The sequence below is a fragment of the Salvia splendens genome, chromosome 13, assembly GCF_004379255.2.
Source record: "Salvia splendens isolate huo1 chromosome 13, SspV2, whole genome shotgun sequence".
NCBI lineage: Eukaryota > Viridiplantae > Streptophyta > Magnoliopsida > Lamiales > Lamiaceae > Salvia > Salvia splendens.
The window spans coordinates 30,284,833-30,300,190 of NC_056044.1; the positions used below are offsets into that span (position 1 = coordinate 30,284,833).

Consider the following 15,358-nt stretch of genomic DNA (forward strand, 5'->3'; position numbering starts at 1 on the left):
GAAGAGGTAGAAAAGGAAGAACATGTGAGGACATCTGAGTTCAACCTGAGGCATCCACACCACATCATCCAAACCAATAGAGGTCAAAGTTCATTTCTCTTTGATGTTTCAAAAGAAGAAAGTGGATTAACAATTCTCGAGATTCTTTGACATAAAAAAAGTGCATATCTCAGCATACCTCTTATTGAAGCTCTTCGACAAATGCCGATGCACCTCAAATTCTTGAAGGAGGTTGTATCCAAGAGAAAAGGCTATAAGCTCCTTCTTCGTTTTCCTTCGTTAGTTCTTTCTTCGGTCGAATTGCATAGGATTTAGATTTTTTATTTAATAGGAGATTTGTTTAGCTAAAAAAGTTTCACTTGGTTCTCATTAATCATAAGACTCATAACGGAATAGATGCATTAATTTAGATTTTGTATTTAATAGGAGAATTGTTTATTTAATAGTAAATTTTACTTGGTTCTCATTACTCATAACAACAATAAATGAATTTATTTGTAAGTTTTGTTAGTGACGTTAATGTTGTGATAAATGATCTAATTTTCATTAAATAACGCTACACAAACTTAAATGCATTAATCTATAAGTTTTGTCAGTTTTATTATGTTGTAATAAATTGTATGTCTTTCATCAAACACCATTATAAAAACTTTATAAACAACAAAATGGAGATACTATAAACCAATTAAAACATGACTCCCCAATCCAAGCTAATAATCATGATCCTAGGGTTTCATATATTAAGTATACTCACTTTAGGATTTGATTATCAACCAAATCCAGAATGTGTTAAGGATTTGCCTTCAGAATGTCTGAATCCTTTTTACAATGATATGTGCAAAGGTGCAAATGATCCAATAGACATTTCGAGTTATTGTTGTAACTACATTATCAACACACTTAACTATGGTTGTTACATGTTCGTCCTCGTTAAACAAGTTGTGGATATGCACATTTGCGATGATAAACGTTATAACAGGGGCCAAGACATTTGGGACAAGTGCTATGGTTTGAACTAATATGTATGCTGCAGATAGGGATTGAAAGTAAATTATATATGATGTCATGATAACACATTTTATAATTCTATAATATAATTCCTCATTCTTACTTTTATCACTAGTTTTTGTATGACTAACCATGAATACCAAATACACTCTAAAATATGAGGATCTTCCAAATCCAAAGCACAGACTTCAAATTAAGTTTGTATTGTACTATGTAGTTTGAGATAAAAGTAACCCGACTCGGACCCTGAACCCAGACGTTGCTGGCTAGGGCTGTAATTTTGTAACCCGAATACAAAACGGGCTAGCCCGAATGGGTTAGCAGGTTAAACGGGTTGGCCCGATGTGACACAATGCTTATTCAATCTTCATTTACATTTTTCCACTCGGTCCCACAATATCAACTTTCAAGTTTCATCTCGACTCATTATTCCATCGTCCGATCATCTGACACTACTGTCTTACCACCACTAAAGCCAATCAAGACAAAGTTAAGAACTAACCCATCAAAATCTAAATATATTTATCATTTTAATAATGATTCATGTAAGATACTATTATTAATTTTCGTAAAGAATTAATTGTGAACAACGCCAAAATAATGACACGAAGACAAGCTTTAATTTATGTTGTAGTTGATCGAGATGAACGACTTCTTTCCAACTATTATTGAAGAAAACTATGAAAATTTGAAGATTTTATATATATCTAAAATTAAGAAAAAAAATAGCTAAAATTTAAAACCTTTTATAGAGGAAAATTTTGATACAAGAGATTATTTTCGAAAGCTTTTAGGCCCTAGCCCCATGAGTTAGCTCGAAACCCGACGGGTTAGGGTTGAAAATTTATGACCCAAGAAATTCATATCATGAATGGCCCGCACCCAATTATCCCGGCGATCCAAGTGGGTTGGCCCGAACTTAGAACAGATCCTAAAATTTCAAATCGTAGGTTTGAATTCTTACCCAGCTAGGTTTCGAGAAAGAAGATAGATTAAGATGTCATTGATAATTGAGTGGATCTGATGGTGACGATCATCCATTTCATGTAGAATCAGTAAGATCACTTTTCGTTCACACCATGCTCTCTTAATTATTTATTCCCTTCGATTTTCGAATCTTTCCTTGCTCTTTATCTGTTTTTGCCTTACAATTGATTGGATCATCTTGATTTGGAGCTTTAGTGCCATTCTATTGAGATTTGGGATTTTTGATTTTGGGTGATTGGAACTGATTGTATTCTGAATTTATTGTAATCTGGTAGTTTCTTTCTTTTTGATATTGGATTTTTTTAATCTCTGTTTTCTGCTACTCTTGCTTCTATTCCCCGTTGTTAACAAGCTTAATTTTGTATGTAGATGGAGCTAGTGTCACTTAATAGTGAGCCGGTGTTTGGGGAAGGCGATGAATACGAAGACGGAGACTGTTCAGTTGCCGGAAACTGTGACAAACCTGACTCAATGCAGTTGGAAAGGGAATTCCTTCTGCCTATGGTGGAATTGGAGTTTGAGTCTTTTGATGAAGCATATGATTTCTACAATGTTTATGCTAAGGGACAAGGATTTGGTATTAGAGTTAGCAATTCATGGTTCCGGTCAAAAAGAAGGGAGAGGTATAGGGCGAAACTCAGCTGCAGCAGTGCTGGTTTCAAGAAAAAGAGTGAAGCGAACAATCCAAGGCCAGAGACCAGAACGGGGTGTCCTGCACTGCTCATCATCAAGCTTGTGGATGCTCAAAGGTGGAGGATAGTCGAGGTTGAGCTCGCTCACAACCATCCATTGAGCCCGGAAAGTATGCGATTCTATAAATCACACAAAAAGATGATCCTTGCTGCCAAGAAAGTGCAGCCGTCTGAACCTGTAAGAGAAGTACACACGATTAAGCTTGACTAACAAATTTGAGATACCTTTGTTTTCCTTCGTGGGAATAAATCACCATGGAGAATCTGTTCTATTGGGATGTGGTACTCGGAGATGAATCAGTGGAGTGTTTTATTTGGATGATTAGGACATGGCTGACTTGTATGCTGGGGAAACATCCACAAGTTATTGTTACTGATCAGTCGAAACACTTGCATATAGCAGTTTCTGAGGTTTTTCCGCAGGCTTGTCATTGTTATTGTTTATCTTATATCATGCTTCGCGTTCCTGAGAAATTGGGTGGACTAAATGGGTTTGAAGTTATCAAGAGGCGATTCAGTAAAGCTGTTTTTGGTTCCCTGACAATATCCGAGTTTGAAACTTTCTGGAGGGAGATGATTAGTCAGCACAACCTGAGGGAGAATAAATGGCTACAAGCATTGTATGAAGATCGTCAAAGGTGGGCACCGGTATACCTAAAGGACACTTCTTTCTTTGGGATGCAGTGAGGGCGAGGGAACAACTCCGTTTTTTGATGGTTATGTACACAAGCACACATCCTCGAAGGAGTTCCTTGACAAGTATGATATGGTGCTACAAAGAAAATATTTGAAAGAAGCAATGGGAGATGTTGAGTCCAGAAATCTAGCCTCTGAACTGAAAACAGGATCGAATTTTGAGCTGCAGCTGTCGAAGGTGTACATGAAGTAAATGTTTGAAAAATGTCAGGATTGAAGTTGAGGGCATGTATACTTGCTTCAACATAAAGCAAGTAGCTAAAAACGGCCCGATTCTGACTTTTGTTGTCGAACAGCGACAGGAAGCCGAAGCAAATGAGAAGGACGTCAGACATTATGAAGTTCTTTACGAGACAACACAGGTTGAAGTAGGATGCATTTGTGGCCTTTTCAATTTCAAAGGCTATTTGTGCAGGCATGCATTAAGTGTCCTTAGTCACAATGGTGTAGAAGAAATACCATCTCAATACATTCTACGGCGTTGGAGTAAAGATTACAAGCGCAAATTTCTCTCAGACAGTGGCATTGGTGAGGACAGTCCTTGGCAGTAGCATGAAAATCTATTCCGGCGCTCCCTACAAGTTGTCAAAGAGGGGGCTCAATCGGAAGATCATTATGTCATGGAGCATAATATAAGCTTATTCTTGAGTTTTCTTTGTCAATTCTTTCTCGGATTTAGATTTTGTATTAATAGGAGATTTGCTTAGCTAATATATTTAACTTGGTTCCCATTAGTCATAGGACTCACAACAGCCGTAGAAGCATTAATTTAGATTTTGCGTTTTATTGGAGATTCGTGTAGCGAATAAATCTCACTTGGTTCTCATTAGTCATAACATCCATAGATGCATTGATTTGGAAGTTTCTTCAATTAAATTATCTTTTAACTGTGCACAACACTTAAAAATTCTGTCGGTTATTTTATGTTATGATAAATTATCTGACTTTCAATATATAACTCTAAATGCATTGATTTGTAAGTTTCGTTGGTTAAATTATGTTGTGATAACTTATCTATCTTTCGTCAGATATAAACAAAAAAATGGAGAGGCTATAAACCAATAAAAACATGACTCCCCAATTCAAGCCAATATTTCTGATCCTAGGTTTTTATATATTAAGTGTTCTCACTGAAGGTTCTGATCCCGTAAGTCCGGAATGTGTTAAGAATTTTCCACAAGAATGTTTTAGTCCATTTTACCATGAAATGTGCGAAGATGCGTATGCTTCAGTAGACATTTCGGATAACTGTTGCAGCTTCTTTTCAGTTAACTATGACTGCTTCTTTGAAGTCCTCGTTAAACAAGTTGTGGATATGCACCTTTGTGACGATAAGCTAGGCGCTGACAGGGGTAAATTCATTTGGGACAAGTGCTATGGCTACACAAAGCTGTAATATGTACACTACATACATATAGCGGCTGTTGAAAATAAAAATACATCATGATGTTATAATATCGCATCTTCTATATAATTGTCAACTTACTTTTATCAAGGTTATTTAGTAATTTTGTATGAGTTTAAGCAATGCTATAAACAACATACCAAACACAATCAAAATAATCTCAACAGATAATATTATCATAGGTTTACTTATCTAAGTAACCATGGATACCAAATACACACTAAGTTGAGGCATCTTCCAAAGTATTGGCTTCAATCCAGTTAGTTTATATATGTTGGTTGAATTGATTTACTGCGATACAAAGATACACTAACCGGGCGTAGTACAACCCAATGAAGAATAGAGAAATTAAACGGAAAATAAATTGAATTGAAATTACAAAGAAGAATTCGAAACAATAAACCGTAAAGATGTAAGCCGAGTCGAGGAGTCCTCTTTCCGCATGACGAGATACGCCCCGGTAGTGCTCTCGGTTTGGCGTGTCGTCCCCAAAGATAAAACGACTTCGTCTTGTTCGTTGCAGCACCGCAGACGGAACAAGCTCCGGCGAACTAGATGATGGCGAGGGCAGAGCTTCGACGGGAAGACAATGCAGAGAGAGGAAGAGAGCTATGCAAGTGACATGCTTGTGTTGTGTGTTCAAAAAACATATGCAATGCATGGAGTGACTGCCTATTTATAGGCCAAGTCCAGCCGCAGGGGTATTGATGGAGTCAACCGCTATTATGTGTGCCATGATGGCTTGACTGTAACCGTCGGGGGTTATTGACTCGTGCACTAGCTAGTGGGAGCTGAAAAGACACGACGCACCTGGACATGCTACACGACGGGATACACCATGCACCGGCGGGGTCCATCGAGGACCTTTTGTCTCCCGTTATGCGTCGGGGTCCAGCGGGGACCTTTTATCTCCCGTTGTGAGTCGGGGTCCAGCGGGAACCTTTTGTCTCCCGTCATGCGTCGGGGTCCAGTGGGACCATGACGTGGACCAGAACCCGTCGGGGATAGCGTGAAGTTTGGGGTGGTCTAAAAAGAACAAGCGGGGCTCGAACCACGCTCAATGACCAGCTCCAAAGAACAGCCCAAATACCAATTGCCAAGATCCAAGGGACAAAGCACCCGGCACCCGGTGCATATGAATGGTTTGATGCTTTGATGCTTTCTATGGTTTAATTTATATGTGATTCTTGCATATGAATGGTTTAACTATTCTACTAATCTTGAGACGTCTAGATAGGTAGAATTTTGTACCCTTTATTATATTGCCTCTTTAGCATAGATTTAGGTTGTTACTCATGTGAAAGGAACTCGAGATTTGATACTTGTTCAGAGAGATAGTCTCGAGTGGATCGATAGTTTAATCAATGAATTTGGTTTGATGTCTGCTGCGCTTCTGCGTGGGCATTAAGTTAATATGATCTAATTATCGTGTTTGACAATTGTAGAAGCTAATCTAAAGCCTACTACGCGACCTAGTAGGGGTGATCGGTTAGTGAGTAGAACCTTGGAGACGTGTTCAGCTTATCCTAGGTATACAATTCCCTTGATGTGTTCAGCGGATAGGGAGCGTAAAACAAACTTAATCCTCTTAAGCATAGTCTTAATCGTTTTAATCCATTGAAGTATCCCAATTCATAAACCCGAGACATATTGGAGCAATGATTTCTTCTTATCCTATTTTCTAGTTTTGTATTTTATTTTTCTTTGTTTGTTTTATCATTTCGTTATCCAACTTTATTTTATCAATCTCAAATTAAATAACCTACGCCTCCCTGTGGTTCGACACTCGAAGTACTATAGTCGACTCTGTACTCTTGCAGATAGATGGTAATATTAGAGCTATTTTATTAAACTTGTGTGTTCTTAATCCATTAATATAAAAGCTCAAAATTTACACATCAAGCTCGCTCACAACCATCCATTGAGCCCGGAAAGTATGCGATTCTATAAATCACACAAAAAGATGATCCTTGCTGCCAAGAAAGTGCAGCCGTCTGAACCTGTAAGAGAAGTACACACGATTAAGCTATACCGGACTGCAGTAGCGGATGGTTTGTGTAGGGCAGATACGAGAAACGAAAGGAACTCGATGGACCATTCAAATCATCTAATCCTCAAAGAAGGGGATTCGCTTGCAGCATATAACTACTTTTGTCGTATGAAGCTGACAAATCCAAACTTTTTTTTATTTGGTGGACCTTGATGACGACGGGCGCTTGAAAAATCTGTTCTGGGCTGATGCCCGGTCCAGGATTGCATATAACTACTTCTCTGACACCATCATGATTGACACAACAAGAAAATTTATGACCCGGCGGGTTAGGGTTGAAAATTTATGACCCGATAAATTCATAACACGAATGGCCCGCACCTAATTATCCCGGCAATCCAAGTGGGTTGGCCCAAACTCGAACAGATCCTAAAATTTCAAATCGTAGGTTTGAATTCTTACCCAGCTAGGTTTCGAGAAAGAAGATAGACTAAGATGTCATTGATAATTGAGTGGATCTGATGGTTGACTATCATCCATTTCATGTAGAATCAGTAAGATAACTTTTGGTTCACACCATGTTCTCTTAATTATTTATTCCCTTCGATTTTCGAATCTTTCCTTGCTCTTTATCTGTTTTGCCTTACAATTGATTTGGATCATTTTGATTTGGAGCTTTAGTGCCATTCTATTGAGATTTGGGATGTTTTGATTTTGGGTGATTGGAACTGATTGTATTATAAATTTATTGTAATCTGGTCGTTTCTTTCTTTTTGATATTGGATTTTTTTTTTCATCTCTGTTTACTGCTACTCTTGCTTTTATTCCCCGTTGTTAACAAGCTTAATTTTGTATGTAGATGGATCTAGTGTCACTTAATAGTAAGCCGGTGTTTGGGGAAGGCGATGAATACGAAGACGGAGACTGTTCAGTTGCTTGAAACTGTGACAAACCTGACTCAATGCAGTTGGAAAGGGAGTTCCTTCCGCCTATGGTGGGATTGGAGTTTGAGTCTTTTGATGAAGCATATGATTTCTACAATGTTTATGCTAAGAGACAAGGATTTGGTATTAGAGTTAGCAATTCATGGTTCCGGTCAAAAAGAAGGGAGAGGTATAGGGCGAAACTCAGCTGCAGCAGTGCTGGTTTCAAGAAAAAGAGTGAAGCGAACAATCCAAGGCCAGAGACCAGAACGGGGTGTCCTGCAATGCTCATCATCAAGCTTGTGGATGCTCAAAGGTGGAGGATAGTCGAGGTTGAGCTCGCTCACAACCATCCATTGAGCCCGGAAAGTATGCGATTCTATAAATCACACAAAAAGATGATCCTTGCTGCCAAGAAAGCGCAGCCGTCTGAACCTGTAAGAGAAGTACACACGATTAAGCTATACCGGACTGCAGTAGCGGATGGTTTGTGTAGGGCAGATACGAGAAACGAAAGGAACGCGATGGACCATTCAAATCATCTAATCCTCAAAGAAGGGGATTCGCTTGCAGCATATAACTACTTTTGTCGTATGAAGCAGACAAATCCAAACTTTTTTTTATTTGGTGGACCTTGATGACGACGGGCGCTTGAAAAATCTGTTCTGGGCTGATGCCCGGTCCAGGATTGCATATAACTACTTCTCTGACACCATCATGATTGACACAACAAGCTTGACTAACAAATTTGAGATACCTTTGTTTTCCTTCGTGGGAATAAATCACCATGGAGAATCTGTTCTATTGGGATGTGGTACTCGGAGATGAATCAGTGGAGTGTTTTATTTGGATGATTAGGACATGGCTGACTTGTATGCTGGGGAAACATCCACAAGTTATTGTTACTGATCAGTCGAAACACTTGCATATAGCAGTTTCTGAGGTTTTTCCGCAGGCTTGTCATTGTTATTGTTTATCTTATATCATGCTTCGCGTTCCTGAGAAATTGGGTGGACTAAATGGGTTTGAAGTTATCAAGAGGCGATTCAGTAAAGCTGTTTTTGGTTCCCTGACAATATCCGAGTTTGAAACTTTCTGGAGGGAGATGATTAGTCAGCACAACCTGAGGGAGAATAAATGGCTACAAGCATTGTATGAAGATCGTCAAAGGTGGGCACCGGTATACCTAAAGGACACTTCTTTCTTTGGGATGCAGTGAGGGCGAGGGAACAACTCCGTTTTTTGATGGTTATGTACACAAGCACACATCCTCGAAGGAGTTCCTTGACAAGTATGATATGGTGCTACAAAGAAAATATTTGAAAGAAGCAATGGGAGATGTTGAGTCCAGAAATCTAGCCTCTGAACTGAAAACAGGATCGAATTTTGAGCTGCAGCTGTCGAAGGTGTACATGAAGTAAATGTTTGAAAAATGTCAGGATTGAAGTTGAGGGCATGTATTCTTGCTTCAACATAAAGCAAGTAGCTAAAAACGCCCCGATTCTGACTTTTGTTGTCGAACAGCGACAGAAAGCCGAAGCAAATGAGAAGGACGTCAGACATTATGAAGTTCTTTACGAGACAACACAGGTTGAAGTAGGATGCATTTGTGGCCTTTTCAATTTCAAAGGCTATTTGTGCAGGCATGCATTAAGTGTCCTTAGTCACAATGGTGTAGAAGAAATACCATCTCAATACATTCTACGGCGTTGGAGTAAAGATTACAAGCGCAGATTTCTCTCAGACGGTGCCATTGGTGAGGACAGTCCTTGGGAGTGGCATGAACATCTATTGAGGCGCTCCCTACAAGTTGTCGAGGAGGGGGCTCAATCGGAAGATCATTATGAAGTCATGATGCAAGATATGAATGGACAGGAATTATATATGCAATAGCTGATGTGTATACAATATGTTTTTGTGTTGTGTTTGTTTCCTAATCTTACTTGAATATATACGGAATATTTCATTGTTAGTATCTCAATTTTACATAATAATTGATGATCCGAACATCAATATCTAATTAAATCTCCATTCAATCACTAATACTCTGTCCACAAAAAATCTTTGAATGATTAAAGTAAAGCTGAACTAGGAAAGAGGTATGGCCATCTTTGAATAGTTAAAGTAAAGCTAAACTAGGAAATAGGTATGGGGTGAAACATGTTCATTGTCAGCATCTGTTGAATTAATTCAACAAATTCTATACTAGGAATGAAATTAAATGATTTGAATAATTAAAGTAAAGCTAAACTGGGAAATAGGTATGGGCGAAGCATTTGCATTGTCTTGAATAGATTTCCCAAAATGAATTCAATGATTTAGCAAGTTTGAGGTTTTACATATTGTTGCTTAACTATCTCTGCTCTCTTTATCATCTGTTTTTTGCCTTATAATTGATTGCATAATGCATCAGACCTTCTCAAAAGGGTAGAAAATTGGATCATTTTGATTCGGAGGTTTAGTATCTTTCTTACATGTTTTGAATTCGGTTGATTGGAACTCATTGTATTTTTACTAATCTGTTTGTTTCTTCTTGATATTAGAATTGTTTTCGTCGGTGTTACTGTTAGTCTTTACTATTATTCCCCATTGTTCCTAGATGATAGTCTCTAACAGTGAGCCGGTTGCTTGGGGAAGGCGATGACTACGAAAATGGAGACTGTTCAATTGCGGGAACTGTGACAAACCTAACTCAATGCAGTTGGAAAAGGAATTTCTTCTGAACTCATGGCTGACTGAAGTTAGTGTAATGGACAAGAATTATATGTGCAGTATCGATTGCCCAACAAAATACCAAGACTATAATTAGATAAAGGAGGGGTCAACTTATTTTATCCATATCAATATTATTTTAGCATATCTTCTGTAATCATGTCATGGAGCATAATATAAGCTTATTCTTGAGTTTTCTTTGTCAATTCTTTCTCGGATTTAGATTTTGTATTAATAGGAGATTTGCTTAGCTAATAAATTTAACTTGGTTAATGCATTGATTTATAAGTTTCGTCGGTTAAATTATGTTGTGATAACTTATCTATCTTTCGTCAGATATAAACTTCATAAACAAAAAAATGGAGAGGCTATAAACCAATTAAAACATGACTCCCCAATTCAAGACAATATTTCTGATCCTAGGTTTTTATATATTAAGTGTTCTCACTGAAGGTTCTGATCCCGTAAGTCCGGAATGTGTTGAGAATCTTCCACAAGAATGTTTTAGTCCATTTTACCATGAAATGTGCGAAGATGCGTATGCTTCAGTAGACATTTCGGATAACTGTTGCAGCTTCTTTTCACTTAACTATGACTGTTTCTTTTACGGCCTCGTTAAAAAATTTGAGAGTATGCACCTTTGCGACGATAAGCTAGGCTCTGGCAGGGCTCAAATCATTTGGAACACGTGCTACAGTGGCTACACAAAGCTGTAATATGTACACTACATACATATAGCAGCGGCTGTTGAAAATAAAAATACATCATGATGTTATAATATCACATCTTACTTTTATCAAGCTTATTCAGTAATTTTGTATGAGTTTAAGCAATGCTATAAACAACATACCAAACAATTTCACAGATAATATTGTCTAAGTAACCATGGATACCAAATCCACACTAAGTTGAGGCATCTTCCAAAGCATTGACTTCAATCCCGTTTGTTTATATAATTAGTATGTTTTGAGATAAAGAAGATCGAAAAATCCTATTTCAAACCAGTTCAGTTCATGGAGATAATGATTCAATTCAAATATGTAGCTGTAGAAACTGATATTGGAACACTATACTATTGTTATTGAGATCGGTAGCTATTTAACCAACAATCTGATGCTTAAAGAAATATAGATGAGGGTAGAGTTTATTAGTGCAATGCAACCAACCGGGGTTAATTCTTTTTTTGTTCTAGGGTGTTTTTTATATTTCATAAGTGTACTGTGTTTTTTTAATTCCGGCTTTGGGAGAGACGCATGACCCTCATGCGTCACCCGTTAATGAAACGCATGACCGTGATGCGTTTTAGAGCAAGACGCATGAGCTTAATGCGTCTCTCAATTTTTTTTTTGTTTTAATGCGTCTTAGGGTAAAACGCATTACACACATTCGTCTTTCTTTTAAACATAAGGTGGCTATGTAGTTTAATGGTAAGAATGCCTTGTTGGGTCTGTGCAGACTTGGGTTCGAATCCCAGCGCCACATTACATTTTTTAATTTAATAATGTTTAATACTACTAGTACTACTAATTAATGGCAGCATCTCCTCCTTCAACATAGTGAAGATTACGTTTCTTATATTCTTTAAGTTTGTTTAGCCTTTTATTACAAAAAAATATATCTCAGCAATTCTTTAAGTTTGTTTAGCCTTTTATTACAAAAAAATATATCTCAGCAAAAGGAGTGGGATTTTTATTTCCCCTCGTGTCAAAGGATATTCCATGGGATCCTAAAAAATAAATGATTATTTAATTTATTAGACACAATGAAAATATTTTTAATATTCACTTGATATATATAGTTAATAATCATAAATAGTTTAGACATGCATATGTATAATAATTAATTACATTTTATTTAATTTAATAAAAGATGGATATATAAGTATATTTACCTGCGATGTTTGAGAGCGAAGTCATGCAAATAAGTCCAATAAACAACCAATGTGATGCTAGCTACCTTTTTCGACTCCATTTTCTAGATTTTTTATTTTAAAACTGACTGATAAAATTTGTCATTGGGTTTGCCTTTTTATAGCACATTTTTTGGTATAATTTTAAATGTTGGAAATGATTATTGACATAAATGCAATTTGTTGTTATATTCATTTGGTATTTTGATATTATTTGCTGGTTAGTTTTGATGGGTTCATGTTACATGTTTGATCTATTAGATTGATTTACACACTTCATTTTAGAGACCAAACTTACCAAAGATTACATTTTATGCTGCATTGCTTTTAATAATGAGATATAAAGAAAATAATTATAAATAATAGGCAAAAACTTCCATAGACTCACGCTGCCATTAATTAGTAGTAGTATTAAACATTAGATACATCAATCAGTAAATTTAAAAAAAATTGTAGTGTGGTGGCGCCAGGATTGGAACCCATGTCACCATGGCCACGACATGGCATTCTTACCACTAAATTGCAGTGCCACTTTATGTTTAAATGAGACGCATGTGTGTCATGCGTTTTACCCTAAGACGCATGTGCTTCATGCGTCTTTTAATTAAAATAAAAAAATTGAAAGACGCATTACGCTCATGCGTCTTACCATAAAACGCATCACGGTCGTGCGTTTCATTAACGGGTGACGCATGAGGGTCATGCGTCTTTCCCAAAGCCGAAATTTTTAAAAAATACAATACACTTATGGAATGTAAAAAACACCCTAGAAAAAAAAATTACCCCTTACCAACAGAGTGATCAAAGTTACTAGTTGAAGCCATTTTGAGTTCAACGCATGATTATGTTGTATTTGATGGCTTCACTTGAATGGCAGGCATCTAAGTCTTAAATAAACAAACACTATTGGCTTGGCTTGTTTTATTTAGCTGTCTGGTTTCTAAACCATCAATAGATTCAATACATTAGAGCATCTCCAATGGAGTAGGACCTCCAATAGCTCTCACATAGCCTTCCCACTGTCACATCATCAGCACTAAAATCCTCCTGGCACATCATCTGGCCACATCAACTGGACATCCAATAGCCCTCACATAGCCTTCCCATAACCTATCCACATCACTAATAACAATTATATAATTTAATTGACAATCGTAGCAACATACGGAATTTAATTTACGAGACAAATACGGAAAAATTGAATAATACTATTAAAATTTAAAAAGAACAATAATTTTAAAAAAAAAGTCCATTAATTTAAAAAAAGTACAAAAATTAAAAAGTACAATTAAAAAAGTACAAAAAAAATCACTCCTCGCCTCCGTCGTCGCCCAGCCCTTCGCCGTCGCCGCCTCCGTCGCCACCAACGCCGCGGCTACTCCCGCCGGTATCCCTCTGAAACCCCTCCAATTCTTCACGCATGCTCCGGAGCAATACGCGAAGATAAGCCTTCTCCTCGGGGCCCGTCGCCGTCCGGATGTCGGCTAACGTCTTCACCATTTGAGCGCGCGTTTGTTGACGCGCGAAGAATTTGAGCTCCTCGGTGGACCTGCCGAGGGGGTATGCCGAATGGACCTCCTGGGAACTCGGGGTGCCCCCCTCGCATCCTGTTGCGCCCGCCTTTGGCCAACCGGGCGAGATCGGCGACTGAACGAACGAGGGGTCGGGACCTCCTGGCCCGTCTCGGGGAGGTCTGTCGAACCACCGCTGCTGCCGCTATAATCACCGGTAAAGTTCAGTTTCTGTTTCTTCGGCCAGCCAGCGTCGACATCTGCCCGGAATTTCTCCGACTCGTTGAGCACAAGGTAGCAATTCCAGTAGGTGAACTCATAGTACTTCTTCTGCGGATCGGGGTAGGCTCTCTCCGCAATCCTCCTGCAGTCTTCCTCTGTTTGCCCACTGGTCTGCATGCGGAGGGCGTTGGCGTACAAACCCAAAAATCGAGAGACGTCAGACCTGATTCGGTCCCAGCACTTCCGGCACTCCTCCCCGGTGCGCGGTCTCCCTTCAGGGCAAAATGCCCTGTAGGCTGCAGCTATCTTGCCCCACAAGTTGACAATCCTCTGGTTGTTCGAAACGAGAGGATCGTCGCAGACACTCACACACGCATTGGCAACCGCAACGTTCTCCGCGTCCGTCCACTCCCTCCGGACCCGGATATCCTCACCCGGCTGCGACGACTCGCCGACCTTCTTGGCCTTGCCCTTCTTCTTAGGGGCGCTCCGAACCCTCCCTACTCCCCGGCTTTGAATGGGAGTTTCTGGAGCCTCGTTAATATCAAAACCCAAGTCCGCTAAGGAGAAAGTCTCCGTGTACTGTGCATCCGTTGGGGTCGATGTGTGCGAAGAACCGGTGGAAAAATCAAAAAGTCGCCCGATAGGCTTTGTCCCCCCCGGGCGTCCCCTGCGTCGGTGGCTGCATCCCGGGTGCCCACCCCGGCATCATTTGCATAGGGGGCTACATCCCGGGTGCCCACCCCGGCACACTTCCCCCGCCGGCCATCGGTGACATCATCTGCTGCCACGGGTACATGTTGTAGTACCCGGTCATCGGAGGCCAACCACCTCCCACGGGAGCCGGGGGAGTCTGAGACCCTACCCCGGGAGTCACCGGAGTACCTTCGTAGTTGTTCTCCATTTCTCGTTATTGATCTTGTTCAGAAAGTAAGATAGAGAGAGTACTCGTTAAAACAAGTGGTGTGAATGAAAATGACGTCCAAAGCGCGTATATATAGTGTTTCGAAAAATAAAAAAAAATTAAAATCTGACGCCGGTCTGACGCCGATCCGGGGCCTACAATGGCGCCGTGCGGATCGGCGTGAGAATCGGCGTCAGCCCAAGAATCGGCATGGGCACGCCGATTTTGACGCCGATTTCGCCGACGCCGCTAGCAATGGTTCGGCGTCAGAACCGGCGTCGGCGAAAAATCGGCGTCCCGGTTTTGACGCCTCCGTTGGAGATGCTCTTATTACATGGAAATGGTGTAGCATTTGTGGGACGTCAGACATTATGAAGTTCTGTACGAGACGACGACACG

The 15,358-nt window shown here is 39.5% G+C and overlaps 4 protein-coding genes and 1 long non-coding RNA gene across 5 annotated transcripts; all 5 read left to right on the forward strand.

The window, feature by feature from the left end:
* Positions 1 to 1,893: 1,893 nt before the first annotated feature.
* LOC121762856 (protein FAR1-RELATED SEQUENCE 6-like) lies at positions 1,894 to 4,290 on the forward strand. The gene is made up of 2 exons (XM_042158871.1): positions 1,894 to 2,063; positions 2,365 to 4,290. The coding sequence occupies exon 2, from the start codon at positions 2,365 to 2,367 to the stop codon at positions 2,896 to 2,898; it is 534 nt and encodes a 177-aa protein (XP_042014805.1). The 5' UTR covers positions 1,894 to 2,063; the 3' UTR covers positions 2,899 to 4,290.
* Positions 2,943 to 3,934, forward strand: LOC121760858 (protein FAR1-RELATED SEQUENCE 6-like). Its single transcript, XM_042156460.1, has 3 exons — positions 2,943 to 3,325; positions 3,372 to 3,561; positions 3,680 to 3,934. Exons 1-3 carry the CDS (start codon positions 2,943 to 2,945, stop codon positions 3,932 to 3,934), a joined length of 828 nt encoding a protein of 275 aa, XP_042012394.1.
* Positions 4,291 to 7,338: 3,048 nt separating the features above from the next.
* Positions 7,339 to 9,673, forward strand: LOC121762854 (protein FAR1-RELATED SEQUENCE 6-like). The gene has a single exon (XM_042158869.1). The coding sequence runs from the start codon at positions 7,740 to 7,742 to the stop codon at positions 8,337 to 8,339; it is 600 nt and encodes a 199-aa protein (XP_042014803.1). The 5' UTR covers positions 7,339 to 7,739; the 3' UTR covers positions 8,340 to 9,673.
* LOC121760860 (protein FAR1-RELATED SEQUENCE 6-like) lies at positions 8,489 to 9,594 on the forward strand. The gene is made up of 3 exons (XM_042156461.1): positions 8,489 to 8,871; positions 8,918 to 9,107; positions 9,226 to 9,594. The coding sequence occupies exons 1-3, from the start codon at positions 8,489 to 8,491 to the stop codon at positions 9,592 to 9,594; spliced, it is 942 nt and encodes a 313-aa protein (XP_042012395.1).
* A 443-nt stretch (positions 9,674 to 10,116) lies between the features above and the next one.
* LOC121762861 lies at positions 10,117 to 10,619 on the forward strand. Its single transcript, XR_006042297.1, has 2 exons — positions 10,117 to 10,157; positions 10,301 to 10,619. It is a non-coding gene; the product is annotated as an uncharacterized LOC121762861 (long non-coding RNA).
* The last annotated feature ends 4,739 nt before the right edge of the window (positions 10,620 to 15,358 follow it).